We start from the raw sequence: 27,675 nt of genomic DNA on the forward strand, positions 1-27,675 counted from the left end.
AAGGAAACGTGGCCCCAGTCCATCCCAAAGGATCCCTGGCTGACCTTGGGCAGAGGCTGTGAGGATGGAGGATGCTGCCCTGGCTGCAGCAGCTGGAGGCTGATCATGTATGGGGAAGAAAGAGAAAGAGCTGCATTTTGTCCAGGGCTCCTTTGACATCTGGGGAATCCAGTTTCAAAGCATTCTGATGGACATAGTAATACAGGCCTTCCTCTTCATCCCCCTTCTCCTCATTTTCAACAGATCTTATCCTTTGGAGGTCCCAGACTACTGAAGTCTCAAACCTTAAGGATAACTCAATCTTTCCACCTTAAGGTGACAAGGCAAAGGATGTGGCGTTCTGTGGAGTTCAGGTATTTCTCTGTGCCAGTCAAAAGGATGTGGAGGAAACAGCGTTACACCCACAGTCTGAGTGGGGCTCCTGCAGGTGATGGGAGCTGGTGGGAGCCCAGGGCTAGCAGTGGCTCTTTAATTAGTCTTTTCCACCTCAGAAAAACCACAGTGTCCTGGAACAAAGCTTCTTCGCCTGCTTTTAAGAAAGGGTGGGACAAAAGCAGCCTTTTCATTGCCTCCTCCCTGTGGAAGAGATAGTGCAACACTGCTGAGCTCCATCCTGAGAGGCACAAGCAGCCTCACAGCCCAGCACAAGGTGACATCATCTGGCCCTTGGTGCCTCTCTGACAAAAGCACCATTGTGTGTCTGTCACTTCCAGGAGCTCCCTGCTGTCCCCAGGTTTAATAGGGAGCTTTCCCACACACGGCCCTTCAGTCCTTGTCTTGCCAGGGCAGGCCAAACCCAGCTCATGGGGAAGTTGGGTTTTCTTTTCCTCCCTACCTCTATTCACTTTGCAGGAGAAAACAAATTACCTTTTCCATCTGCAGTGCCTTGGATGATTAATTAGCATTAGTAATGAAGTAGTGTCTCGGGACCCCAGCCCAACAGGAGCATGAAGATGTCCCTACCTGAAAAAGCTGCTAGGTTACTGCAGATAAAAAGTGCTAATTTCATTAGAAGCAGGTCAGATTCACCTGAAATAACCCCTAAGAAGTGAAACTGCAATTATACACTGCAATATCTTCAAGTAATTCCTTATTTCCCTACAAACATCTGTGTCACAAGGCCCTGCAGAGAAGGGCCCGGTTTAGTGCATGTTTCATATCCTAGCTGCCCTCCAGGCTGGTATGTAGGACAAGAGGCAAGTTAGGAGATTGGATTGCTTTAGGCCTTGTCCATCAATGTTCAAACAAAGCTCTGAAGAGCAGGAGCCAGGACTCTGCAGCAAGCTCAGAGCTCCATAAAAAAGCCTCAGACCCCCTGCATGGCTGTGGGAAGGTAATAGAGTATTTTCTGTGTGTGTTTCTCACTCACAAAGCAAGGATATTCATTTTCTACTTCATTCATTCAGTTGTTCTGGTTACAGCCAGCTCCTGCCAAGTGACAGCTACCCAGCACCTCACTGGCAGGGCCAGGCCACCAGATACTGCTTGTACAGACAGGAGCAGGAGGCAACTGAGGACTTCTGCTGCCTGCTCCAAAATTCCTGTTGTACTTTCAGTCCCTACCCACCCCTCTCCATGAGCCTGACAGGCCATGGCAGGGGAGATGCTCCTGGCTCATTTCCTGGTATTTTGGATAGGCTGTGCCTAGGGGGAAAAGAGGAGCCGGTGTCCTCAGAAACAGGAGGGAGAGATGGAACAGGGGTGAGTAACAGGGCTGCTTTGCTCTGTCTCTCTGAGTTGGTGTTTATGGCTTGTTTGGAGAGAGAATAGAAAGCCAATTTTGTTCTTCTGTGGCTTTTCAGAGGTGTGTTTGTGATGCTGTTCTTCAGGAGAGCAGAGCCTTGTTCAGCCCACGAGCAGTTTGCAGCCATGGGAGCCAGGCAGAGCCCACCACTGCAGAGTGTGGGGCAGGGCCTTACTGAGGGTCCTGCCAGGGACTCACCAGCATGGTACAGAGATCGGGAGAAAACCTAATCCCACTGCCATGCCAAGGCTCTGACAAAGGCAGGTACTGGGATTTTAGGCCTCTAAATTATGCAAGACTTTGTGTTTATGTAAGGATGCTATTTTAGTGCTGGTAGTCCAAGGGAAGGGGGATGCAGTCAGAGATGAAGGCAGCCAGAGCAGGCTGGGAGCCATGCTCTGAGTGCAGGGATGGAGAGGGAGTGTCAGTGCTCCTGAGACCTGGGGCAGCCAGGGGAGGTTCAGAGGGAGAGGCAGGGAAGTGCCCACGTGTTCAACCTGATAACCAAGCCAACCCAGCCCCAGCTCCCAAGAGGGCCAGGCGTGACCTGCTGGGGTTCTCCATTTCCAGCACTGCTGCTCTGCAGCCTCCTCCTGAAAGCCTCAGTGACTTCAGGGTGCTCAGCATGTCCTCCCAGGGTGGATACCTACCCAAAGGAGAAGGAGCAATCTAGTTTGCTGTTGAGAATCTGGAGAAGCTACATCTGCATGACTAACACCTGCTCTGTGTAAATGCTGCAGGGAGGAAACATTCCCTGGCTTCCAGACTATTCCTGGTTATCACACCCCATGTGCATCTCGGGTTCTGTCCTCCAGCTCTGTGTCTTGCCATTTCTCCTAGCCACCTAGTAGGGAAATTAGCATTTTCTTTGCATATCCACAGCAGAGTCAGGAAGCTGGACTTGGCACCTTTATCTTTCAGCAAGCAGAATCCAAGCTAGAATGAAGGCTTGATCTCCATTTGCATTCAGAACCAGCACTTGATTACAAACTAGACCAGCATGACAATGGGGGAATGCTGAGTGTGCTGCTGTGTGCAGACCAGGCTTCAGGACTCCTTTGCTAGGTGCAATTCATCTTTGCTCTCCTGCAGGGCAAAGAGCTCTTTGTTAGCTCAAGCCCTGGGTGCAGCTGAACCTTTCTACACCTCAGTGCCAGCAACTCCCATGAACAGCCTTGCTACGTATTGGTTTGAGACACTCAGGGACAGAAATAATCTGCTTTATTGCCAGGCAAGGAGACTTTTTCTGTTTAGCTGTTAATTCTATCGATCTCCAGCAGTTCCACTTGAGAAAACATTTCTTACAGAAAACCCAGTGACTTATAGTCGACCTCCAGGCGCCGCACTGAAAGGATGTGTTTGCATCTGTGAGCAGCAACAGTGCAGCAATTCCAGCCAGGAGCAGGCCATTGAGCTTGGAGGGGGTCAGCAGCACAGGGCCACAGGGCTGTGTGTCAGGTCTGTTGGTAAAGGCTTGGCATGCAGTACTGACAGATCCTGCTTCCTTAGGAAAATCAGCAGTCGGGCCCAATGCTCAGATGCAACTGCTAGGAGAGCTCCCAATTCCTAATTCACATAGACATCAGAATCTTGGTGGCACAAATGTCTTTTGCAATCTGCCCACAAACTCTTGGGAATGAGCATTCCTGGAGCAGAAGTGAAGACAGAAGGGAGCTCACCCCTCTCCTGCCAGGCTGGCCTGAGCATTACCCAGATGTGCAGCCCTGAGCAGAGCCAGGCACAGCTCCCATGCTGCTTCTCTCCAAGTGGGCCTTGGTTAGGAATTATTGAGTGCTAATAAAACTGCAGTTCCTAAATTTAAAGGAAGGTTCTCCTCAAATTGTCCATGAAACTTCACTAAAATTTGGAAACAAGACTGCTACTGTAAGAGAAAGAAAATTCAAGTCTAATTGTGTCATTTCCAAAACTCCAGAATATTAAGCAGTTCAAGGACTCTATTAGCCTCAGGGGAGCTACTGAGATTAGTGAATCATGATGAGAAAAAAGCCTGGATTTAGATATGGAAATTATGGAAAAAGAGGGTTTTATGCTCTCAGTATTTATTGTCACTGAGGTCTTGTCACCAAAACTGTACCAGAACATCACAGGCTCCTCTCTCTCCCCAGCACTGTTTCCTGTGTCCCTGGGCTTGCAGTGGTGTCAGCAGGAGATGTGAAGCTGTGGACAACAATGCTGCTCACACACAGGTCAGTGATTAACCCCAAACAGAGTCCCCTGCCCCAGCTCCTGCCACCAGCTGGGATTCAAGGAAATGAGACAAGCAGGAGCCCAGCATTGCCCTGGGGGGCAACAACATGAAAATAGGAAAATGTGCCTGAGATGGAAGTTTATGCCCTGTAATCATTAACAGCAGGAGCACAGGCTGCAGCAGGACTGAGCAGGTCCATGGTGCTGGGGATCACTGAACCTTTAGTGCTCCAATGAGCCATGTGTGGCTCTGCAGCAGGTAAGGGACACTCCACAGGTGGCAGGTGGCATTTGAGCCTGAAGAGCACCCGTGTGCCTTACACCCTCCTGAAGCAGCTGTGACTGCCTCATCCTCCACCACACTGCATCTGGCTTCAACATGTCCCTCTGCTCTTCTTCATCTGACACAAATAATTTGATTTTTAGTAAGAGAAGCCTGGAGCTCAGAGGGTTTGGTGGGATTCCAGGGAGTACATTGGACCTGGCTGTGCAGGGAACAGGGTGATTTGGAACCCTGGCCTGAGATACTGCCTCAGTGCACAGGGCCACATCCTGCCCTCCAGCAGATCTACCCAGGCAGGATCTCTGCAGGAGCAGTGACAGAAGGATGGAGGAAGTGGGAGGTGACTCAGGTGTCCTGAAAGCTGTCAGGCGGCTGCCAATTAGTCCAAGTAACCCATCTGGTCCAGGGAAAGGACATTTAAATAATGTCTAATCACTGCTGCAGGAAAGAAAGAAAGAAAGAAAACCATTCCATAATGCCTTTAAAAAAATCCCTGCTCCCTCATCAAAGCATCCTTCATTCCAGGGACCCAGTCAAGACTTTTATGCTATAGATTTATCACACTGTTATTTGGTCAAAACATGAAGTATCTTGTCAAAGTACTATGTAAAGTAGCACAGATTCTGTCTGCCTTCAGGCCTCATTTACTACAGAGCAAAAGCAGATTGAAGAAAGCAAGCATAGAACAAAGCTATTGTTAGCAAATCTTATTTTACTGGGCTGAATTTAGCTTTGTGGTCACAGTCCCTCAGGGTCCCTCTCCTCAGAACACTGATCAATAAAGTACAAAGGGCCCTTGCACGTGACAAAATCAAGACAACATCGACAGGGGCACTCACTGCTGTGCACTGGGTCTGGCCTTCCCCCTGTGTCCAGCACAGACCCAGCCTGAGAACCAGAGACTCAGACAAAGCATGAGGATTACACTTTAGTCACAGGCTGATGTTTTTTCAGGTTTTTCTCTGCACAGAGAGAGACTCATGGGACAGATTTAAGTGTTTGTATCTCCATGGGCTATTCTGTTTTGTTCCTGAAACACATCAGCCTGCTCTGGTGGGAATCCACCCCTGCACTTGTTTGGCTGCACAAGGAGGGTCTCTGCTCCAGCCCATGGGCAGCCCCAGCTCTGTGCCCCTGCAGCTGTCACTCAGATTTAGGCAGCTCCTTGTAACCAATCCAATATTCTCTCTACACTCTGGTTACCTTCTCAATTACATTTTTTCAGGCACCAACAAAGAAGCAGCTTTGAGTAGTGGCTGAGTGTTCTTCACCAGAATGTAATTTGAAAGCCATTATATTTCATCTCTGTAATAGTCTACAACCAGTAACATAATTGGTGAAAAAGTCTCTTTATTTCAAACTAGATAAAAGCTTTGCAGAGATCTCATACGGTGATATTTTAGCTAGTAAAATTAAATGCTTCAGTAATATAATGATAATACTGTTAAAGCCACTTTATTTTACAATTAAAAGGTACCTGCTTCATTGCCAAGATTCAGCATCAGACAAAAAGCTCTGTCTTATTCTATTTAGCACTAACATTTAAATTTAGCTTTTATCCATTTAAATGCTGCTTTTATTAGCCTTCAACTAAACTCCAATCCACCATGACTCTTATGCAAAACAGAATTAATGTGCCTGACTGGTTCCACCCCCTCGCTGGAGAAGCAATGGAGTTCTGAGGGCTCTGGGGAAGGCACTAAAGGTCGCCGTTGCCTGGAGATGACACATTTCACTGACTGATCCCTCCACCCATCTGTTATCAACCCTGCACCGTGCACTCTGAGCAGGGTGGAAGAAGTGAAGCATCTCTAGTCACCGGCCACTCCTCAAAAACTGGGTCATAGCACGTGGCTACGGAAAAAGCTCTCGGCTGTCTTCTGGCACAGTGGCCTGTATCCACAGCTTGACCAGTCCCCACTCGTTTCAGCTCAGAGGTTAAGTGACAGAAGGTAACTAATTATTCTGTGGCAGGAAGTCCAGAGGTGATTTAGGGTTGGAGATGAGCAGGGTGGAAATCTGCAGGAGTTTCTAAGTCAGTGGGGCAGCTCCAATGCACGGTGAGACCCCCCCTAAGCAGTGAGCAGAAGGTTGGATTCTTGTGTAATCTCAGAGGTGTTTTTTCCTTGTCCTCCCACTCAAGACACACAAGCAGAGCAGAGCAGTCAGTTCTCCACTACAATCACACAATGCTGCCTAGAAACACTGTGCATGATGCCTCTGCAGAAACAGCTCATTAAGAGCTTCTTCCCTTTGTTTTAAGATAATACCAACAGCAGAAAATGGGTAAAACAAGCTTGGGTTTGTCTGAGACAAGGCAGACTCAATTATTCTAGAAAGCCAGCTTCCACATTTCAAATTCATCTTTTGTAAGGCTGGGAAAGCAGCATGTGCATGAGCACACCAGAGACTGCCAAGGTGACTGTGGACCAGAGAACACATGCAGAGAGGCCTAAGGAGCTGTACCTGCATCACCCACCCTTCCCAACCCAGCCTTTCCCTTCCTGGGGCCTTCATGGCAAGGGATCTCAGGGACATCTCAGCTGGTGTTTTGGCTAATTGGTGCTGCAGGGCAGACTGGGAAGGGGGAATGGCAGGGCAGGAAGCCCTGCCTGGAGGTGGGATGGGAGCAGGGTGAGGAACAGTGCCTGGGAGGTTGCAGCTCCTGCAGTCCCAAGTTGAAGCCACTTGTTTTGCCTGGGGAAATGGATTCTTGCCAGACATTCTGCCAGAGGGCTCACCTCCTTCAGCATCCTGTGCTGCACGCAGGTAAGACCCATAGGGTGTCTGTCATCCCTTAAGGTAAGGTGGCATCACTGTCATCCTTTATCTTCCTGAAGACCAGGAAACAGTCAGTGGGAACCAAACCTGGGGGCTATTTGCAATGTGGAGCAGTAAAATGCTTTTCAGTAGAGCTGTGCATTGAACACGGACGTTTTGGTACTGCCTGCCCTGGGCAGGAGCAGGTAAGAGTTTTCTGGCAAGGCTCAGAGACCCTCAGAGCACATGGTGGGACTCCTGCCTCCTGGGAAGCCCAGCCTGATCCCCATCCCCGTGCAGGAGACTCTGCTATAGATGCAACAAACAGAGGAAAACAAACTAATGAGGCATTAGGGCTAAACTTAGCTGCAATTAACATTTAATTACTATCCTGAAAACACTTGCTGTATTTTGCCAGGGCCTGGAAAGGTAAACCCAATTAGCTTAATCTTGTGTGGTAGGAACCTTAAACTGGTTCAGATGCCTGGTCTCATGGATGGGACCCTGAGGGTAACTGGTGTTTCTGGGACCTGGAGCTGAGCAGCCCTGTGGGATGATCACGTAGTGCCTGTGTGAAGCTGCAGGAGCCTTTCTTAGACCTCTGCTTTGGAGAAGAATCAGAACTGACACCAGACATTGTGCAGAAGGTGCCAGAACAAGTTTGTACAAGCTTGTGTATATTGGTTTGGCTGCCTATAACCACAGCTCTCTCCTGGGGGCCATAGGCTGTGTCTAACACTTAGCAGGGTAAACATGGTTCTCCAGAGATGCAGGGAAGGTATCCTAGAAAATGATGCTCTCTTGGAGCATACTCTGGGGTGAATATAGTGTCTTCCTAGTGTGGGGGAGAAGGAGGAAGAGATGCCTGTGTTTCATACTCTAACCTTGTCAGAACTGTCATCTGTTTCTCCTGCACCTTCCTGTAAATGAAAGGAAGGTGCATGGTGTTCTGAGAACTAAAGAAAGGTCCACCCCAGCAGTCTGAGGCTGCTGAAATATTTTAAGATACTAGGATTGTTGTCTGTCACAGCCCAGGGCTATCATTAGCTGAGCATTTGGATGCTCCTCCAAAGAGGCTGAAAGAGAAAACCCTCCAGGAACTGCAGCAGAACAAACTCCCACCCAACAACAACAGCATGCAGCTACAGAGGTCTGTACCCCAGGGCAAGTGCTCCAGCAGTTTGCACTCCCACGTTTGAGTCTGTGCCTCAGCTACAGCTGACCAAATATCTTCATTGTAGAGGGAAAGGCTGCAGAGACTAACCAAGCAACCCATCAGCTGGGAGTTCAGCTTCTCTCTTTTATTAGTTCTGATCACAACTCCAGCTCAGATTAACGTGAAGCTGGCAGGAAAACATAGCTCTGAGCTTAATAACCCAGGAAGGGCTTATAGGCAGAATATGTCAGAGGAATCCATGCAGCAGTTTTCTAGGTGAACTGTAGTGAGAAAGCTGCCTGCCTGGGAAAACTGAGGGGACTGTGTTCTAGAACAATCTCATGGACGAGCCCATGAAACATCTCTACCTCTGAAACCATCACACAGTAATAAACTGAGAGGGCTGAAGGCAGTCTCCCTGCCCTCTGCCAGCTGTCCACCTGGTTTCCTCTCCTTCTGTAGGAAGAGCAGATAAATCACACCCGTATTTGCTCCTGAACTGCTGGAATTTACAGCCTGGCAGGGCTTTAAGTGCAAGGTGCTGTGTGAGCCAGCCCAGCTCTGGGACTGGGAGCTCTGGTGTGCAGAGGCAGGTTCTCTGCAGCTGTCCCTATGCCTCTGCTTCACAAATTTGCAGCTTACTCATCCTGATTTAAATTGCTGTCATGTCACACTTCAACACTACCAGTTGATACTTGGCAGTCAGTCTGACTTACGGTGTGGCTGGATTGCACTTCCTCACCCGAATACCGTATGGGGAAACTGCAAAGTGCTGAGGCTCTGCTCAAAGATACAGCACAAATGATCAGGATAAGAGGGAGGCTGAAGTGAGAACCCAGTTCTCGTTCCAAGGAGAGCTCAGGCACTTCTCATGTATCCTGTGTCAAGATTTATAAATGTTTCTGTTTCTCTGGCACGCTGGCCTCTGGGGAAAAAGGCTTTTCAATTAAATTAAGCCCAAGAAATGTGGAGGTAACAGAAGACACATTACTCTGGATGCCTGCCTCCTGTTTGCTCATCCTGGTGTTTGGATGGGCACAAACCCAGTTGGCTGTTCCCTTATGGAATGATTGAATAATCGAACATCTGGCTCCTTTCTGAGTGTCAATACCTGCTTAGGTCCAAGCTAAACCTTCCAAACAGAACTGAAATTTGTAGGCTTCAGAGATTCTTAAGTGCAAATTCCAGGGAAACTGATTCTGTGCCTTAAAGGTAGATAAACCGAGTGTCCTGGAGAATTGCTGGCAGCAGTCTGTGGGGATGACAGGCTTTGTCACTTAGCCCTGCTGTGCCCTTGTACAACTCACCACTCAAAACAGCAGCATGTCACTAGGCCTGCTCAGCTGGCTGGGAGGTGCTGGACTCAGGGTAGATAGAGGTGCTCTGGGAAGGGAATAGCTGACTTTCTGCTCTGGTCAGTGCTGGCTCTGGGGAATACATGCAGGATGTGTGGTGATGTTAACCCTGCACTTGAAGCCATCCATTCCCTGGTCTCCCAGGCTAACATTTTCCAAGCAACCTCAGCAGCTTCAAGGAAATGCTTTGTGTTTTACAAAACCCATCTTCACATTAGCTACCGCTCGAATTGTGAGGAGGAAAGATCTTGATTTGTACATAGACTCCCTGGAGTGCTGAGAAGGCTCCAATACCTCCAGGAGGATGTGCTCCAGCAGAAAGCCAGCTCCACCAGAACGCTGACGGAGCACGGGAGCTGCCAGACACCCAGACCTGGATGGCCTCGGGCAGCTGCAGGCAGCAGATGCTGCTCCCTGGGAGGTGGGGGAACACCTGCCCGGGGTGCTTGGAGCTGTGTGATGAATTGGACTTTCCTAAGCAGGCCCTTGCTGTGCCTGTCAGGGTACAGTGTATTTATCCAAGCTGCAAACTCATTTCATCACCTTCCCTGCCAGGGCAAGAGGTAGAGGGATTAGCTTGAACTCTGATCATATAATAACAACATGGCAGCTGTAGGCAGCTAATAATCCACGGGGAGGATTAGCAAACTTACAGTTGTCTAGCTCTGCATAATGGAAAGCTAAGAACAGCAGCTTCCCTGTTCTACCTACTGCATTTGCATTCTCTCCAGTGGAAGCATAGAACATGATGAGACAAGGCTTTCCAGTCTGTTATGAAATGGGATCTAATGTGTGACTAATGGGAGTATTGCTAGCAATTCTACAAGCATCCATTCAGCCCAGAATATGGATTTAAGCTTTACTAAGAGACTGCACCTCAAATACCTACTGCTGAAGAGCAGGTCACGTTTTTAGCAGGCTAATGCTAAAAGTTGTTATTTGAGGCTCCCTGGGAGTAATGTCCTGAAGTCTGCAGGCAGACTGCTCTGCTTATGCATGGAGAATCCCACGGATCCAGAATCCCTGCTATGATTCATGTGTAACTGGTAAAAGAGCCCAGTACATAACACAGAACATGCCAAGGAGCAGACTTGTCACCTGCTGTTGCTGCTTTCCTTATGAGCCTCTCAGGACATTTGGAGTCCTCGGCAGCTGAAGACTTTTCCCCCAAGGCAGTTTTGGCGCTTGTATCAATTTACTGATGAGTAACCAGAGTAACCAGCTCTGACAGAGCCTGGAAAAGAGAGCTGTGACTCCTCATCCTCCTCCCTGCTCGCTCTGGAGTGGCAGAAGCAGTGAGTAAGAGCCCTCCTGAGCCGTGGGCCGGCTGCATCAGCACCAGGATGGCTCCCACCTCCTCCCATGGCACAGGGAGCAGCACAGGGACTGCTGTGCTGGGGCTTGTACTGCAGGACTTTTCTCTTCTGCTCCAGTGGAGAATTCCAGTGGAACACTGGAGTGCACAAAGGATGAAAGCTTCACCACGACATGCCCCTGCCAACACTTGGCAGGGATGTGGGACCTTACTCACTCTTGCACTGCAAAAACAGGCACTACCACTCACAATAACATAGGAGTAAAATATTCATTTCCCCCAAGAGCTTCTTCCACTGTTTCCTCCCAGTTGTAACTGGTGCTGCTGAGAGTCCATGGGAAAAAACTCTAGTACAGACAAGGCCTCTGCATGCAAATGAACGCTACATAAATAAGCCCCATCTTCCCTCAGTTCCTAGGTTGGGTACTCTGTGCACTAGAATTCTCTTCAAAGACCTCCCAGTTCATTCTTTATGCTCTAATTAAGGATCAGTGCCAATTAACTATCTTCAATAGAGGAGCATCTTCCGCTCAGCAGCCAGGAAGTGTCTGAATAAGATCCTGCTGTACAATGTGCACATGAAAAGGGAAGCCCTCCCTTTTTGGAATAGGCTTCCAAGATTAAAAACTCAGTATAGATTACTGGATGCCTACTTCAAAAATCCTGTGTGACAAGATGAAGTGACAGCACCCAGGAATGCAGAATGGGTTTTTCACATGTTTCTTGTGGTCCTCAAGCATGCTATTGCACTGCCAAAGCTCTGAGCTAGGTACCACTGTGGCAAAAGCAGGTGTGACACTTTATTTTAAGTGGTATTAAAATACTGTTTGCTTTTTCTTACAGGGGTGTCAGAGATCAGCAGAAGTGCAGTGTCAAATCTGATGATAAATATTGATTCAGATGAAAAATTGCCAATAATTATGCCACCACCTAAGCTGCCCTGGTAGCCTTCACCTATTGCTTTTACTTCCTGCAGATATTCACCTGTTCCATAAATAACCAGGCAATTTAGACTGCTGCTGCACTGTGTTCTGAGCAAGAGCTGTGCTAATAGTCTGAGCAGGCAAAGGGAGGGAATGTCATTTCTAAGCTTGGCTGGAGATGAATACATCAGCTCCCCAGCCAGTTACAGGCTAAGTTTAAAAAGCACTATTCTAAAGGAAAATTAGATGGTTAAACACTGTGGGGGAAGGGGGGGGGAAATAGGATAATCCCTTCAAAGCTTTAAATGGAAGATTCTCAAACTTGCTTCAGCTGATGTGAGACATATGAAGAGCCTCAGAATTAAGACCCCTGCAAAACTTCAGCCAGACACAACAGCTGCACTGCCTTTTGGGGGAGATGCACTTGAACTGGTTATACTCAAAGCAGATGTAAGCCACCCAACCCTGCTAATCACAGCTAAATCTGGGGACCATTCACAGGCTGCTCTGCAGAATAAAGGGGCAGAGCAGGAAGAGAGCAGGCTTGGTGATGAGAAACAGGAACTGTAAAACTGTATTGGAGCATGGGGAAAGCAGCAAATTATTCTAGGAGCAGCAGAATCCACAGGCTAGTCAGATGAGATTTACATCAATCATACCTGTCAGGACACTGATATTTCAATATAGAACACAATATACTGTCAATGGACTGTCAATGAACTCAAGTGCTTTTGTGGAGCATATTGTGTCCAGCTTATTTTTCATGCACACAAAATTCCAAACAGGCTAAATGAATCTCTTAGGTTCAAGGAAAAGCCCAATGCTCAGCACAGGAGAGGGGGTTGCATTTGGGTTTTGACAACTGATCCCTTTGCAAAGAGCATGGGCCTATGCTAAGATGCCTGGGAATTTCTGGAGAAGCTTGTTGCAAACCTGATTGGGTTGAGATTTGAGCTCCAGATAGGAAGGGCTGGAGGGAATGTAGAACAGTAGATTGCAACCAAGTCACTCCAGGGAGTGTAACCTTCAACTCAGTGTGGGGCTCAGCTCTTCTGAACTTACCCGGATCCTTCTCATGGCTGCCACAATCTCCACGCGGCTGTTGGGCCTGGGGACATCCAAGCTGCCGATGTACTGAAAGACACAACAGTGAGATGTCTGTGCAGTAATGCACAAGTTCATGGTGTGGGCTTCTTCAAAACAGACAGCATTTATCATTTATTTAGTCGCTCCTTGCTTGGAGAACCTTTTGACCCAGGACAGGATAGGAATATCTGTTATAGATAATGTTATCAAGCTGGGGATTTCTGAGGTTGGGTGTGAGGCTCTGACCTCATTCAGGTTTTGGATGTGCCTTTACCAGTGCTTTGCAGGGCGATGTCTGCTGCTAATTGAGTCATGATCCCATGTGTCTGAAACTGGGACTCTCTATCCTTTGTTCCTCCTTACTGCACCTGCTCAAAACTAAAAGCACATAAGAGCTGTAAAGCTGCCAGGATGTGCAACAAACACCTTTCCTGGGAAAGCCTTGTGATTCTAGCTTAAGTCTGGACCACCCACACCTCTGCATACTGCTGTGCCTGCTTGGTTGGACCAGCTCAGCTGTCTGCAGAATCCTGGTAAACCCACCCAAATCTCTGTCCTACAGCCCTGCTTAGGGGAGCTGCAGTCCTAACCACAGGATTGAGTGTCTGCATTCCAGTGTCTGTGCCAGTGATATTAGCAGGGTCTCTTACTGGGGTCTGAGACACGGCAGACGGCAGGTTCCTATCACCTCCACCTCTCCCCCTGCACCACAGCTACAGCCTCCTGGAGCTGCCTGTTCTCCTGAACAGCATGGCAGCACACTGCACATGTTCCACAGGTTATCATGGAACAGCCACAGGCAGCTTCCTGCTGCTGGCATTTCTCCCTCCTGTGCTGCCTGTACTCTCCCCTCGTGTGCCAAAGCAGAACCTGCTCGTGCACCTGTTGGCAGGAGGCAGCAGCTGCTGCCCGGTGGCACCAGGGATGGCACACGTGGCACAGCTGCACAGGAGTGCCCTGCACTGCCCAGGGGAGGAGGCACAAAGCTGCCAGCTCAGCCTTGGGAATGAGGAAAATGCGGTGTCCTGGACAGTCACATCGCGTGGGGAGCAAAGGCTGCTGACGCTGTAAGGTGCCGTGGCTCAGCTCTGAGGGAAGACCTGCACGCCCAGGGCATGCTGGTGAGGACAGGGAGAATGTCACTGAGTGAGAGGGAGATGACAGCATGTGCTGGGAGCGGCCCTGGCAGCTGAGGACAGGGGCTGGATTTGGTGCTGGTGGGGTCCATCAGCTCCCTTGGGGTAACACAGCCCAGCTCTGCTGTTAGTGGTGGGGACTAAGGGCAGTTCACAGAGTTTAGTGACCCTCCCAGGAACATTTGGTTCATGAACTGTGTCTGGATTTTAGTGTGTGGTTACAAAATTTTGTTTTTTTGGAAATTGTTCCCTTGTGGAGAGGAAAAGGAGCACCTAATCAGGAGGCCCCTGCAAATATTCAGGGTGATATATATATGAATGGAGACAAAATAATTCCCCAGAATAGCCCCATAGGTATTGCTGTTACTAACACAGTTCTGGATTTATTTCTCCACTGTACTACTTGCAGATTGCAATGGGTTTTATCTTGTAAAATGTCTGCTTAAATAGGCTTTTGGAGATGAGCTCTCCTGGCTCAGTATTTACTGCTTTTTCTCCTGCCTTGAAATAAACACCACAAGCAATCTGAAAGGTCATCTGGCTTTGCTACTGCTTCTGTAAATGCCTTTGCAAAATGGCATTTTTAAGAGCAGTTAAGTTCATCTATAGCCTTTGGTAAACCACAGGAGAGCCAAGCTCAGAGCACAAGAGCTTGAGGGCAGCAGGGAGGGGAGCAGCAGAGCCAGGGCTTCCCTCGGGCTGCTGGGGAGGGCAGAGCTGTATTTCAGTGCTCTGTGGCCTCTTTGGTGTGCAGATCTCCTTCCCTGCCCCGCTGGCCATCAGGGCAGTCACTGCTAATCCAGATGAGCTCCTTGCAGCTGGCTGGCCTTTTGTCTGCCAGCAGCAGAGCTGCAGTGGGGAGCAAGCCATGCTCCTAATGACAAATTAATTGGGGCAACAGGACAGCTGGGAGTGCTGAGCTAGAGGAGATTCTTTCAAACTCTGGCTGCAGAGTTTGGGTACCTGTGCTCCCACACAGTGCCATGAAACTCATGAAACAGCACACAAAGCTCTGCCCAAACAAGCAGCTCCCAGCATTGACCTCCTGAAGATTATAGGGGAAGGAAGGCAGTTTGGAATGTGGAGATTAGAGAGTGTGGTCAGTAAGATTGCCTGGTGTGAGACACCTGCAGCCAGCTGCAGCCTTGTCATTGTCAGCATCGCAGCTGACTGATGTGCCCACAATGAGCAGCATAATTGGAAGAGACAGACTGTAAAACAGAACTGAGCAAGCATGTTACTAAGGTAATGCAAACCCCATCCCAGACCCACACATCCTAACAGGGTGTTATCCACTCACTAGCTCTGGATGCCTGGAGCTGTCAATCTGAAAAGCCAGTTTCACTCAGTTAAAGGTACAGTTGCTTCTCATCTTTTAGAAACCAAATTAAGAATTTTTCTTCTCCTCTGCACAGTCTGCAGCAGAGCAAATGTTAATTTAAATAGAGAAATCACAGATTAAATGTTTTCTTCCCTAAGGAAGATAGATTTTTAAAATACATGATTAGCTGTCTATTCAGATTCATCCTGTATCCTGCTTAAATCTTACAGCTCTTTCAGCAGGAAAACCAAGAGGCACAAAATCCGTATTTCAAAGCTTTATTGGAATGTATATGCCCCTTCTTTCCAGCTCAGGAGACAGCAGGCGTGAATTCCATTTCTAATCTGTGTTAGGCCACCTGCAAAGAGGGGAAGGGAGCCTGTGAGTTGCTCCAGCAAAATGCAATTCTTCTTGTCAGCTGAATTATAAACCCATTCCCCATGCTGTCTACAGCGTGCCAATTCCAATGGAGTCACTTTCTGAGAGTGCTGCTGTGCTGCCAGGCTGTTCATGATCAATACGGGATTTCTGACAATATCAGTATTTTTTTCTGATGCCTGAAGGCTGCGGACCTTGTCTGTCCAGCTTTTCATGCAGGGAAAGGGTCAGCTGGAGTCAGGCACTATTATTTGAGCAGCACATAGCAGTCTGCTGGTTTCCAGGGGAATAGGGAGCTGTCACCCCGACGTGGCAGGACAGGGCAGCCCGGTGGGGGACAGGACAGGCACTGGATCAGGCAGGGATGAGCACCTGGGACAGCATCCACGGTGCTGTCAAGAGGGGTCATTTCAGAGCAGTTCCCAAATGAAGCTCACAAGGCAGCGTCTAAGGATTACACAGCTGCAAAAATACTCGGAAAAGAGCAAGAACCTGTTTGATTGTGCTAATTAAATGTAAGGCTTTCATAATTGATTGCTGTTTTCTTTAGGCTCCCTCAGCGTGGCCCAGGGGCACTTCCAGAGCTGAAGAATAACCGTGGCAGGGCTGGGGAGGCCCGGCGAGCCCGGCCACGGGGCCATGGGCCCGCGGCCAGCGGGTGCCACACCGATGGCTGCCGGACAGCACCGGAGCCCGGCCCGAGGGGACCCCGAGCCCGCAGAGACCCCGGGCCCCCCTCTGCAACAGCCAAGGAGGGGGAACCTCCCGGGGGCCCCCTGCCAAGGCCCCGGAGCGCGGGGGCCGCGGGGCTGCGACAGGCGGGGGGCACCGGCTGCGCCCCCCGGCCCGGGGGCTGCGGAGCGGAGCGCGCCCGGGGCTCACCTTGGCCTGGAAGTGGATGCCGTGCTGAAAGGCCTCCTCGTTGTGCAGCGGGACGCGGGAGTCGCAGCCATCGTCCACCAGGTTGTACCGGTTCTTCACCGGCATGGCGGCGGGCGGGGGGGCGCCTCAGCCCGCGGCCCCGCCGGGCATCGCGGCCGGCAGCGCCCGCCCCGCGGAGCCCCCCGCGCCGTGCAGGGCTGCGGGCACCCGAGCCCGGCCGCGTTTTGAATGAGCGTCCGCGGGAGCGAGCGGGGCCCCGGCCCCGCCGCGGCGCCATTGGCCCGAAGTTCCCTCATGTGGTGCGGGGGGCGGTGGGAGCCGCCCGGCCCTGCCCGGCCGCCCCGCCCCGGCCCCGGCCCCGCCGCGGAGCCACCGCCGGCACCGGCCGGAGCGTGCGGGATGCTCCGCTGGGCGGACAGAAGATGATGAGGGGCCTGGAGCATCTCGCTTGTGGGGGGACGCTGCGGGAGCTGGGCCTGGTTAGTCTGGAGAAGACTGAGAGGAGATCTCATCAATCCGTGCAAATATCTCCAAGGGCTGTCCTGAATGAGTGGATACACTGTGTGTCTCATGTCAGTGTGACTTACAGCTCTGGTAGAAATTAGCACGTGCCGTCTCTCAGAATCCTGGTACGCAGTCGATGCCCACTGTGTCACCAGAATACTCTCAGGATTTGTGGCACCCCATGTGCTCATGGTGTTCTTTCCTTCCTGCTTAGTCTTGGTGACAAGGCACTGCCAGGGCCAGGTGAGCCCTCACGGATGCCACTCTAGCACACCTGAGCACGACATTCCTCAGCGAGCACCAGCACAGGTGAGGGATGAGATGTGCACAGCTGCGATGGCAAGGCCCAAGGTTTGTCCTCTGACTGTTGGTACAGCCACACTTCATTTACAGGAGTGATCAGAAATGTGAATTGTGTAAAATCCAAAGGGTGGAGGGTTACATGAGTGCCAATGGATCTCATCTGAGTTCCCCCAAATTAATTTTTGAGTCATAAAAGTAACTCCCAGCCAGATGTTTGAATGTTTTTTGATGCCTCCTTTTATGTGGCTTATGCATCAGCCAAAAAGAAAACTTTGGCCACAGGCAGACAGTGCACAGTTCTCAGTATCCATCTCAGGAGTGTGATCACCCTGAGCTTCTTGGCATTTTGAGTCCTTGTAAGTCAGTGGGAGATGGGCAAGAGCCAAGAATCCAGAAACTTATAATTAAGAGAGGGAGAAAAAGCCCAAGGAATTAATATTGGTTCACAGACTATGACCCTACATGTTCAAGTATTTTGAGGTATTAGCAGCTCTTTCTGGGGAGGACTCTGTGGTCAGCCTTCTGTCTTTGTGAAGTTTTTCTCTTTCCAGACAGACTTCTTTCCTTCCAATCTATAGCACTGCATTACCTTCTCATTTAAATATTCACAACTTTATGCTAATCCTGCTTTTATACAGCATAACTCAATATGGGTTTTGTCAGTTGGTTTCTGTCCAAGATGCTCCTCTAGATACACATCTCGCCTGCAGATGCATCGGTTTAGTTCTTTGTTGGTGATTTTTTGTGTGCTCTGTGCTGATGGTTTGTGTGTACTTAGAACATTTCGTGGCGCTTTTCTTACCTTGTACCTATCACGATTAAAAAAAATATCTGTTGACCTGAATAAATAACATAGATTTTGTGTGCAAATGTCCTTGGACTGACTGAGCAACATTCAGGTCTTTGGTTCTCCTAAGCCCAAGGAGGAGGAGATGCCACCCAGTCAGGCTATGCTCATACTTCCTTTGATGCTAATGCCAGCAAAGCTCAACTCATATGGGGAAAAACCTAACACAGCCACTACTGGTGAGTGTCTACATTGATTCTGCAATACTGCATTTCAGCTGAGACATGCAGGAACCTGCCATCGTGCTGAGCTGCTCAAAGTTTCTTCTCATTACCCTCTCATTGCCACAAGAGCATTCCTATATATGTGGGTGCATATGGACTTCACTTGGGAGAGTTAAAATTTTAAATCTGATAGAAAGAACAGGATGAAATAACAAGAATGGTCTTTTTAATTCCAGTATCCCGCAGATTATAAAATCCTCTGGGTAGGAGGAAAGAAATATCTCATGGGAATCCTGAGAAAAAGAAAGCAGCTGTTATTTAATAAAGCTTGCAGTGCCAGTTTCTGTTAGATCACAATTGAATGGAGATATTTAATACTCCCTGTTCATGAACTTCTGTGAACTTTTCATAGGGCTTAAATCTCCTGAGGTTAATGGTTTGGATCTGTGTCCAAGAATTGAGTTTGAAGGCTGCTAAACCTAAAAAGCTGTTAATTTTCTAGCTTGTTTGTTGGGCAAAGAAAATTCTTTGACTCCACTGGAAGTAAGAAAGCTGTATGCCTTTTCTTCTGGACAATGAAACTGGGCAAATATGTGGAATGAAGCATTTACACGGGACATCATCACGGATTTAGTATAAACAAACCCTGAGTAGCATTGAACAGTTGGCCAAACCTCATGGTGGGTGTTTGCATCACATGGAGGTACTGAACGAGTTATTCCTTTGATGTGCAAAGCACTCAGAAAGTCCCGTTTCTCTGAACACAGTAGGAGTGAAGCCCCAAGACAGCTTCTTGGCTCGGAGCTGCAAGTGTTTCTGCAGGGACCAGGTTTGTATCAGCTTTCTTTCTCAGGCACAAACTCCCAAGATTTCCTTCCTTCCTTCTCTTTCTCTCACATGGGTGCACATTTCTGCTTCCCCAGGACTCTGCATGGAAGTCTCTCTTCTTACATAAGTTCATCTTTTGAAGAGACCTTGAGTGTGGTGTAAATTGGGTAGTGGGTGTTGCAGGCAGGGTGTTTAATTGGTTCCTTGGTTGGTTTGTAGGGACGGGAGCTTTTGCTCCTGTCTGATCTTGTCAGATTTTTCCAAACTCACCTTCACAGATAGAGGAGGAGAGCTGGTCTTGATGCCATGGAATTTTCCTCCTTCCTGCTAACCCTTATAAGCACTTATTTCTGCACAGCAGAGTTGCAGAGATTTTGAATGATAAATAAGATGTGACATAGGAAGAGCAACCAGACAGACATCCAGTAATGGCAGACAAAACCTGTTACAGGAGAGCACTTCCACAGCACACATAAAAGCTGAGAGGTCTGTGCATGCTTACTGTCTTAGAGGATCTGGGTTTGCCATGCCACTTTATCAACATTATTAATATTTACTTGTGCTGGTGGAATTTTTAGAGCAAAGCCTCCAGGGTACTAACACACCAGGAGACTTCCTAGAAAAGCTGCTGTGGGATGAAATGTGGGGGCAAGAACAGATAAACCAGCTGCTGTTGACTAAGTTATGTGATGTTACTCCCTGTTGCATTGGGGATTTTAAGAATACCGAGAAAACTCCTAAACAAAATCTTTGAGTCTCTTGAGCTGCCACATGAGGTGAACTCGGAGGTGACGTGTGGAACTAACTCATGGTTTCAGCCCCCTCAGCAAGTGTCATAGGTGTCCTCTGCGAGCACAGGGGCTGCTTGGTGAGATGATTATACCAGATTTGTGTTGCTCAAGAAGAAACAGAAGCTCAATGTCTCGGCGGTTCAGCTCCGCAGCGCGGCCAGGCAATCTGCCCGTCAGGACTGCAAACCTCTTTCATGCATGGCCAGCTCCAAAGGGCTGTGCAGCAGGACTTGGCAATGAAAAATGTCATCTACAATTATGCATATTTTCATCATCTTCTATCATGCAAATCCCCCCACCCCAAATATGCAGCAAATGTTTTGTTTGCATATGTAGGTCAACCACAAATCTTCTGTGGTTGAACATAAACATGGGCAGCACAGGGTGATGTGTATGTGGATTTAAATGCAGGCTGAAGCATAACTCCACCATGGATGTTTTCCAAGTGGAGTCCATTTGCTGGATTTGTTTTCTTCTGACTTTTCATTTTATAGAGCATTGCTTTCTCATGGATTTGTGAAAGAGCAACTGACAGGAGATACTCACCATCATTGCAAAAGGAACTGTTAACGTCGGACACAGATGAATAGTTCTCCATGAGTAACTTTTTTTTTTTTTAACAATAGATTGAGGAATGTATTCTTTTTCAAAAGGGTACACTGAAGTATTTCTGCAAATTTGCCACTGACAGGAGGCCAGTTTTATATTATATTTTAAAAAGATGGTATGTTCTTTTTGCAAATTACATGCTACTTTGTTTTTCTTGTCTTGGCTACCTTTAAAAAAGAAAAGTATAGAAATGAATACAGTTATTGTCCTTATGATGCTACATAAAAGCTAAAAATGTTGATCCCAAATTGGAAACAAAAATGCTTACTAGAAGAAGGAAAATATATCACTAAAGAAAAATGTTACTTGTTAACCTCATAAGCTTGACATGTTGACATGCCCAGCTCATGAATTCCATATACCACAGGTTGGCAGTACAGTCCCACAGTGTGAGCTGCTGGGATCAGCATGGTGTCATGATGGAAAACTGCTCACTTTGCTGCATCTGTAAACTGCTTTATTCCTGGATTCCTCCTTGGATCTGGCACTTACCTGTGCACACACAATTTGTCAGGTAAGTGATGATTTTGGGTAAATGAGAGTGAAGTTGTTAGACTGAGAGATGGGTAAAATGCTGTACAATCAAACAGGATCCTTCCCCACTCCCACAAAATTAGGCCAGTACCTCTGTTACCTTTGATATCCTGAATTTAATTAATGAGAGCATAGGGATATTACAGTTCTCCTGGATGGAATCCACATTCTTGTTCACTTATCACAAGATAGTAACAGTCTGTTCTTATCAACAACTCTCTCTGAGTAAGGGTCTCAGGAAACAGCCTTGTGTTTAAGAGTGCCCTGTAACTAAATTTCCCCTCTCCTCACAGGAGACAGATGATCTCAAGTTTCCCATTTCTCTCCTGCTGCTAGATCCAGCTTGCTGTATTAATCAGGATATGCTCTCCTTCTGTATTACCCTGTGCCTCATTACTGCCCAACCTATACTTTACTCTCCACCTTGCTGTACCTGAATGCCACGTGCAGTCTGACCCCACACTGCACACTGCAGCCCATTTCTATTTATCCCAACAGGAAATGAAGGTTTTATCCACACAACACAGGCAAACCAGGTATTGGATCTATTACAGCTTCTCTGGTAGAGGAACAACTAGTCTGTTATTAGCCTGTAAGAAATGTGGGTATATGATAATTAGATATAAAAGTATTTCCCCTTTGCAATCATTTTGTTTGGTATTTCCCACGCTCCAATGCATCTTAATGCTTTGGCCCATCTTAACTCTTTCCCTGGTTTTCTTTCAGCACCGCTGAAATTGGTGAGGATAAATCTCTGTGTTAAAAATATTTATCTGGGAGCCTGGCAGTAAAATAAGAGACAGTCGGTCAGGTCACCACTTGAAATCACACTCCAACATCTCTGAATTGCTTTTCTTAAGACTGATTTTTTTATGCCAATGTTGAACATAAGCAAAACATTAATTTTTTTTCCTGGTTTGCACCTGCCCATGGAAGAGGTTTGGAACAAGATCATCTTTAAGGTCCCTCCCAATCCAAACCTTTCTGTGATCTGGTGGTGGTGGTGAAGCCAAGGATGTGCCTTCAGTGATGGACATGGAAAAGACACCACCCAGACAGCTCATCCTGCCAACATTACCAGCCCCTCTGACCTCCTGCTGGAATATGGAAACGCTCCCAAGTTTTTAATTAAACACTGTCACAGCTATAAAAATATAATGTAGATCTTTTAATAGCAACATGAGAGCACTCGAGAGCGAGCTACCTGACCTCAGCCTTCGTGGTCACTTCACGTTGCAAGAGACAACTCTAATTAATTCGTTCGCTGCCTGCAAGGGTAAATGATGGAAGACTGGTGAGGCACAGAAAAAATAAGGGTCTTGATACGACCTTATTATTTTATCTTGCAGCTAACTGGCAGTGCCAGCTTTTCCTGCATTTTTTAAAAAAAATTTCTGTAGTTTAATTTCTGCTGATATCCCGTTTTAGTCCTGTTCCAGATCACGACTCTGGTGATCGCTGCTTCACACAGAACCCTGATTATTCCTGGTTTTTTCCCCCGAAGTGCCGAATTCCTTGCATCCAGGCCGGATTTCCCAGGGCGCAGCGCCACCGCCTGCCCACAGCCCTGCGCTCCCCGAATTCCACAAATCTGGGTTTTGCTCCAAAGCCGCTTTACTGACGTGACAGTTCTCCACTTCACTGTCTCATAACTATATCGGGAGGGATTCATGTACCATAGAGTCAGAGTTCTGGAATGCTTTGGGTGGGAAGGGACGTTAAATATGATATAGTTCCAACCCCCTGCCATAGGCAGGGAACCTTCCAGCTCGCTCAGGTTGATCACGGAGCTGCTTTTAAGGTTATTCATTCCATTAGTGACAGTGTAAAAGCCGCTTTTATATTTTCCTGTTGTGCCTAAGAGTGTTTAAAATCCGCACACGGGGCTCTCCCAGCATCGATGCAGCTGAACCTCTCACACGGGAGCACCCACCCTTTGTGAGAGGCAGCGCTTTGTAACGGCGGCGAGAGCCCGAAAACCTTTCCGTCGATCGGTGAGGAGCGGACCGAGCGTCTGGGCCGGCCGGGCTGTTCGGTGTTGTTCGGTGTTGTTCGGTGTTGTTCTGTGCTGTTCGGTGCGGTTCGGCGGCGAAGGGCAGGGCGGGCACCGCCCCCGCCCCACAGCCCGGCCTCAGGCGGGGCCGCCATGGCGAGGGGGTCCTCGCCCGCTTCCAACATGGCGGCCCCGCCCCGCTCCGGAGGCCATTTCGGACTGCGCGGGGCGGGGCCTCTGCCCGATCCCAAAATGGCGGGGGCGGCCTCAGCGCCTCACGGCGGCGGGGCGGGGCCAGCGGGTCACCGGCCGCGCCGCTGCCATGGCAACGGGCGGGGAGCGGGGGCGGGATGGAGCCGGCCGGGCTGGGGACAGGGACAGAGGGGATAGAACCGGTGGGGACGGGGATGGAGGGGATAGAACCGGCGGGGACAGAACGGGAGGGGACGGGGACAGAGGGGAGGGAACCGGGGGGGATGGGGACGGAGGCAATGGAGCCGGCCGGGCTGGAACCGGCCAGGCTGGAGACGGCGGGGACGGGGACAGAGGGGATAGAACCGGTGGTGATGGGGACGGAGGGGATAGAGCCGGCCGGGCTCGGGACGATGGGGATGGGGTCAGCAGGGATAGAACCGGCGGAGATGGGGACAGAGGGAATGGAGCCGGCCGGGCTGGAACCGGCGGAGATAGACCCGGCTCGCGAGGCGGAGGAGCCCCCGGGGTCCCCGGCCCTGCCCGCTGAGGCCCCGCAGGACGGCCCGCCCGCCGCGGCGCCCTCGGGGGAAAGGGCGCTGCCCGCAGCGCCCGGCCGGGAGCGGGGCCGGTGCAGGGCCGGCGCACAGGGCTCGGCCGGCCGGGCCGTGCGGGGCGGCGCCCGGCGGGCCCCGGGCCGCCGCAGCGGTGGCAAGAGCGCCCGGGGGCCCGGGGTCACTGTGGACAGCTCCAAGGCCAAGACCTCTCTGGAGGCCCTGAAAATCAGCCTGCGGCAGCTCCGCTGGAAGGAGGTGAGCGCTCGCCAGCGGGACCCTGCGGGGCCGCGTCCCCATCCCTGCTCCGGCCTAGCGCCGGTCCTGCCCAGACTCCCCTCCCTTGCCTCGGGTCTGCCCCTGGCAAAGCCTTCCTCCATTCTCCTCCTCCTCCCGTGCCTCTTTAAGGGCCGCTGCACGCGCTGTGCTCCCCCGACCCTGGGACTATTTCTGACCAGATGCCGGCTCCGTGATTTGATTCATGATCACGACTGCCACGGCCAGTTACGCAAACCAGAACAGGGGTAATCGGGTATTTAGTTTCCGAGGTTAAACTGATCACGGAAAGGGCAAGAAAGAAACCTGCTCCCACGGGGAAGCGTTTGACGTGTTGTGTGGATTTGCATTTCTTCCCTCCCTTCCCTCAGGGTTTGCGTACGCGGGCCCAGCTCGGGACCACGGTCGGGAAGTTCTGGCCCGGCAGAGCCGCTGCCCTGGTCACCAAGGCGTGTCAGAGAGCACGGTGTATGAATGCTGCAGAGTTAAGCCAGCCGATAACGTGCACATAACGGGCTTTAGCCTGCTAATTTACTTTATGTAGAGCAGCAAAAGCTATTTTTTTCTCCTGCTGCTCGAGTCATGTGTTTTCTCAATGCTTTGTGAGGATTTCAGTGAGTGCCAGTATGTGCTGAACTGGAATCAGGACAACAGGGGAGCTGGCACAGAACTCATGCTTTGCAGCTCCTTATTTAAATCCTGGAGAGATTTCTTAGATATATCTTACTATAGATGGTAAATTATTCTCCAGTTGTAAAGATTTCCTTTCACTAACAGCTTTATAAATGGTTTTATAGAAGTTGAGATGGCTTCTAGGAGCTTTGTAAGGAACTTGTGTAAGAAAAAGGGTACTTGTAGTCCATTTCTTAGGGGGAAGTTGGAGGGAAAAGGAGGAATAAAACCGGAGGATGAACTGTTTCTTACGTGCAGAGCTAGGACAGACTTGTGTGATCTCTGACCTACAGCTACTCCACTTTACACAGCTGCCTTTTGGATTCCCACTTCCAAGATGATATTTTTGTGCACCTGATGCTTTTTAAACAAAATCTGTGCACACATGGGGTAGCCACTATATTCTGTGCTGTTGCTAACCTCAGAGTGAAATACTGCAAATTTTCTGGAGGACTGAGTGGCAGTAAATGTTGCCTATGTTTATTCATAATGTCCTGAATACCTAATCCCACAAGGATATGTATGCTCCATGTCAGGAAGAGTAATACTTTCTCCTTCTCTGACTTCATAAAATTTTATTTCAAGATTGTTGTTATTTAAATCCAGTGGCAGGATTTCAAAACCTCTTTGCACCAGTGCCCCAGTTCTCAACTCCTGCTTGTACAGCAAAATACAACATTCCAGAGCCTTGAAATTCAAACCTGCTACATTTACCTCTCTTGGCCCTCAGTGCACCTGTGGGGTGTCTGTCAGCAGCCTTGCTCCATGTTTTATGCAGTGACATGCAGAGCAGGGACACTTCACACTTAATTTCTTTGTTTTTACTGTTAAGTTTTATGTTCTGAGCTCGAGGAGCCATTCCAGAGAGGGTTTCTGGATCACTGATAGCAGCTAGCCTTGCAGATTGTGCTGGGAATGAGCCACACTTAGTAGTTAATTTTGTCTTTTTAGTTTCCTGAGACTTCACTGTTTTGCATTTGCCTTGCACTTGATAGTCTTTCCTACTAATTGACTTGTTTCACAAGCTCTTGTTCCTCTCATGAATCTCTGTGCTGCATTAATCAGCTTTTTCCTTCCTGCTTTGCATCCCCCAACAGCAATTGCTGCTGCCTTTACTTCATCTCTCTTTGTTCCCTGTCTCCCTCAATATCCTCTCTCCTCCATCTCTTTCTTGGGTCAATGTTTTTCATTTAGTTTGTTGCTTCCTCCTCTGGTCACTTTGTCTCTTAATAAAGAAGAGGCCTAATACGGAATTTTGTGATGCTTGATTGCACCATCTGGGTGGCTGATAACTCATTCCCTGTAAACAAGTCACTGTCATGTATTGCTGGATATTATAAATAGGTTAATAAGATCTGGTCAAGATTTGAAGAGAAAAAAAACAAAATTGGGAAGATAAATCCAAGGAAAACTCTTTATTGAAGCTACATGTAATTCTGAAAGATGTCCCTTTCAGACATTTAGAGAAATAGCAGTAAAATATTTGTTCAGACCACTGTCAGGGATGACCAGAGCCTTGGAGCTGGTTGCAGTGTTACAGCAGGACCAGCAGAGGGAACACGGGTGTTGCTTCCAGGATCCAGGAAAATAATGCAAAAAAATCCTGGAAGTAGTAATGAAATGCATGTATTTTAAATACTGATGTGTCAGGGACTGCTATTCTACTGTTATCCCTTCTATAATACTTTTGATCCTTTTCCCTCTCTACTTCTTTTACATTTTCCTATTCTTGCTTTTGTTTAATTTCTCTTGTTTTTCCTGCTGGATGTGTTGGCTGGAATATTTTGTTGGGAGGAGACAGCATAACATGCTTTTTCAAGTAGGCACTTTTGAGCCATAACTTTTACTATCTAGTGTATAGCATTCTTACAGTGTCACATATCCATTCTTCATTATTTTATTATTCATTAGTGCGTTGACATATGGTAAATGTCATTATAAGACGCACAAAAAAAGGAAGAATACTCTAAATATTGCCAATATTGGTGAAATATCCTGTGGTTTTGATCTATGGGGAAGAGGTGATGAAGTGCAAGACAGCAAACTGACCATTGAGATTCTGTTATCAGAAGCAAAAGACAGAATAAAAACCCAACTGGTATTTTTTTTTTCATCTGTGGAAATTTTGAGTAAATGAAACAATCAGGTTTGATAGGCCTGTGTGGGTGGACCTTTTAAGAAGCAGAGTTTCAATGCGTGTGCCAATTCCGGCGCTAGGCTGGACCATCTGATGCAGCGTGTCAGATTCTTTAAATGAACATGAGATGCCAAATGAAATAATGCGCACAAATTGAGCTTGCATCCCGAGTTTATTCATCACTTAATAAATTATTTCTCCAGCAAGCTTTCAATTACCAGGAAAATGGAAGAAGCAGATGTCCCAGGCATCAAATATCCCAGCGTCAAGCGTTTCATTTGTCTCGCTGTTCCGGAGCTGCACCGAGGCGTGGGGAGAGTTTCAGGTTTTATGCTGGGAAAAGCTGAGTGGAAGACGAGTAATTTAACTTGTCATTAAACATGATGGAACAGACTGATGTGACCTGTGAGACAATTTAAATTATTGGCTTCTAACCCAAAGGTAGAAATGACCTGTCAGTCAGATTTGACTATGATGGATTATTAATCATGTCAAAGCTGTGGAAACAACTCTATTCTCTTTATGGCTCCTTGTTTATTTTTTTCTGACAAATGTTGCCCAAATCTGACTAAAAAATATTTAAGAGATTTTAAAAAAGGATGGCTCCAACCATCTTTCTTTTTTAACCACTGCCCCACACCAGGAGCTGGTAATGTGGTGCAAAGGCCTCTCCCACCACAGTAAGATTAATTTATATCTGCTTGGCACTGCCAGAGGTGCCAGA

General features: G+C 48.5%; 2 protein-coding genes across 3 annotated transcripts in view; one reads left to right on the plus strand and one right to left on the minus strand.

The window, feature by feature from the left end:
• LOC102106826 (carboxyl-terminal PDZ ligand of neuronal nitric oxide synthase protein-like) overlaps positions 1–16,688 on the minus strand; it is a 29,344-nt gene extending 12,656 nt beyond the window's left edge. Inside the window, exons 1-2 of the mRNA XM_088065774.1 lie at positions 16,548–16,688; positions 12,807–12,878 (exon numbers count right to left, since the gene is read on the minus strand). Coding sequence (XP_087921900.1) covers positions 12,807–12,878; positions 16,548–16,652 — 177 coding nt within the window. The 5' untranslated portion in view covers positions 16,653–16,688. The remainder of the gene's footprint in view (positions 1–12,806; positions 12,879–16,547) is intronic.
• Positions 16,689–23,761: 7,073 nt separating this feature from the next.
• TTLL11 (tubulin tyrosine ligase like 11) overlaps positions 23,762–27,675 on the plus strand; it is a 35,713-nt gene continuing 31,799 nt past the window's right edge. Inside the window, exon 1 of one of the 2 annotated variants that reach the window (XM_014258067.2) lies at positions 23,762–24,124. In XM_014258067.2, the coding sequence (XP_014113542.2) occupies positions 23,762–24,124 (363 nt within the window). The remainder of the gene's footprint in view (positions 24,125–27,675) is intronic. The other variant, XM_088065852.1, reaches the window with a different exon arrangement.

This window comes from Pseudopodoces humilis, chromosome 22 (genome assembly GCF_049639895.1).
Source record: "Pseudopodoces humilis isolate 2021_Gansu_Grassland_sample_001 chromosome 22, ASM4963989v1, whole genome shotgun sequence".
Classification (NCBI taxonomy): Eukaryota; Metazoa; Chordata; class Aves; order Passeriformes; family Paridae; genus Pseudopodoces; species Pseudopodoces humilis.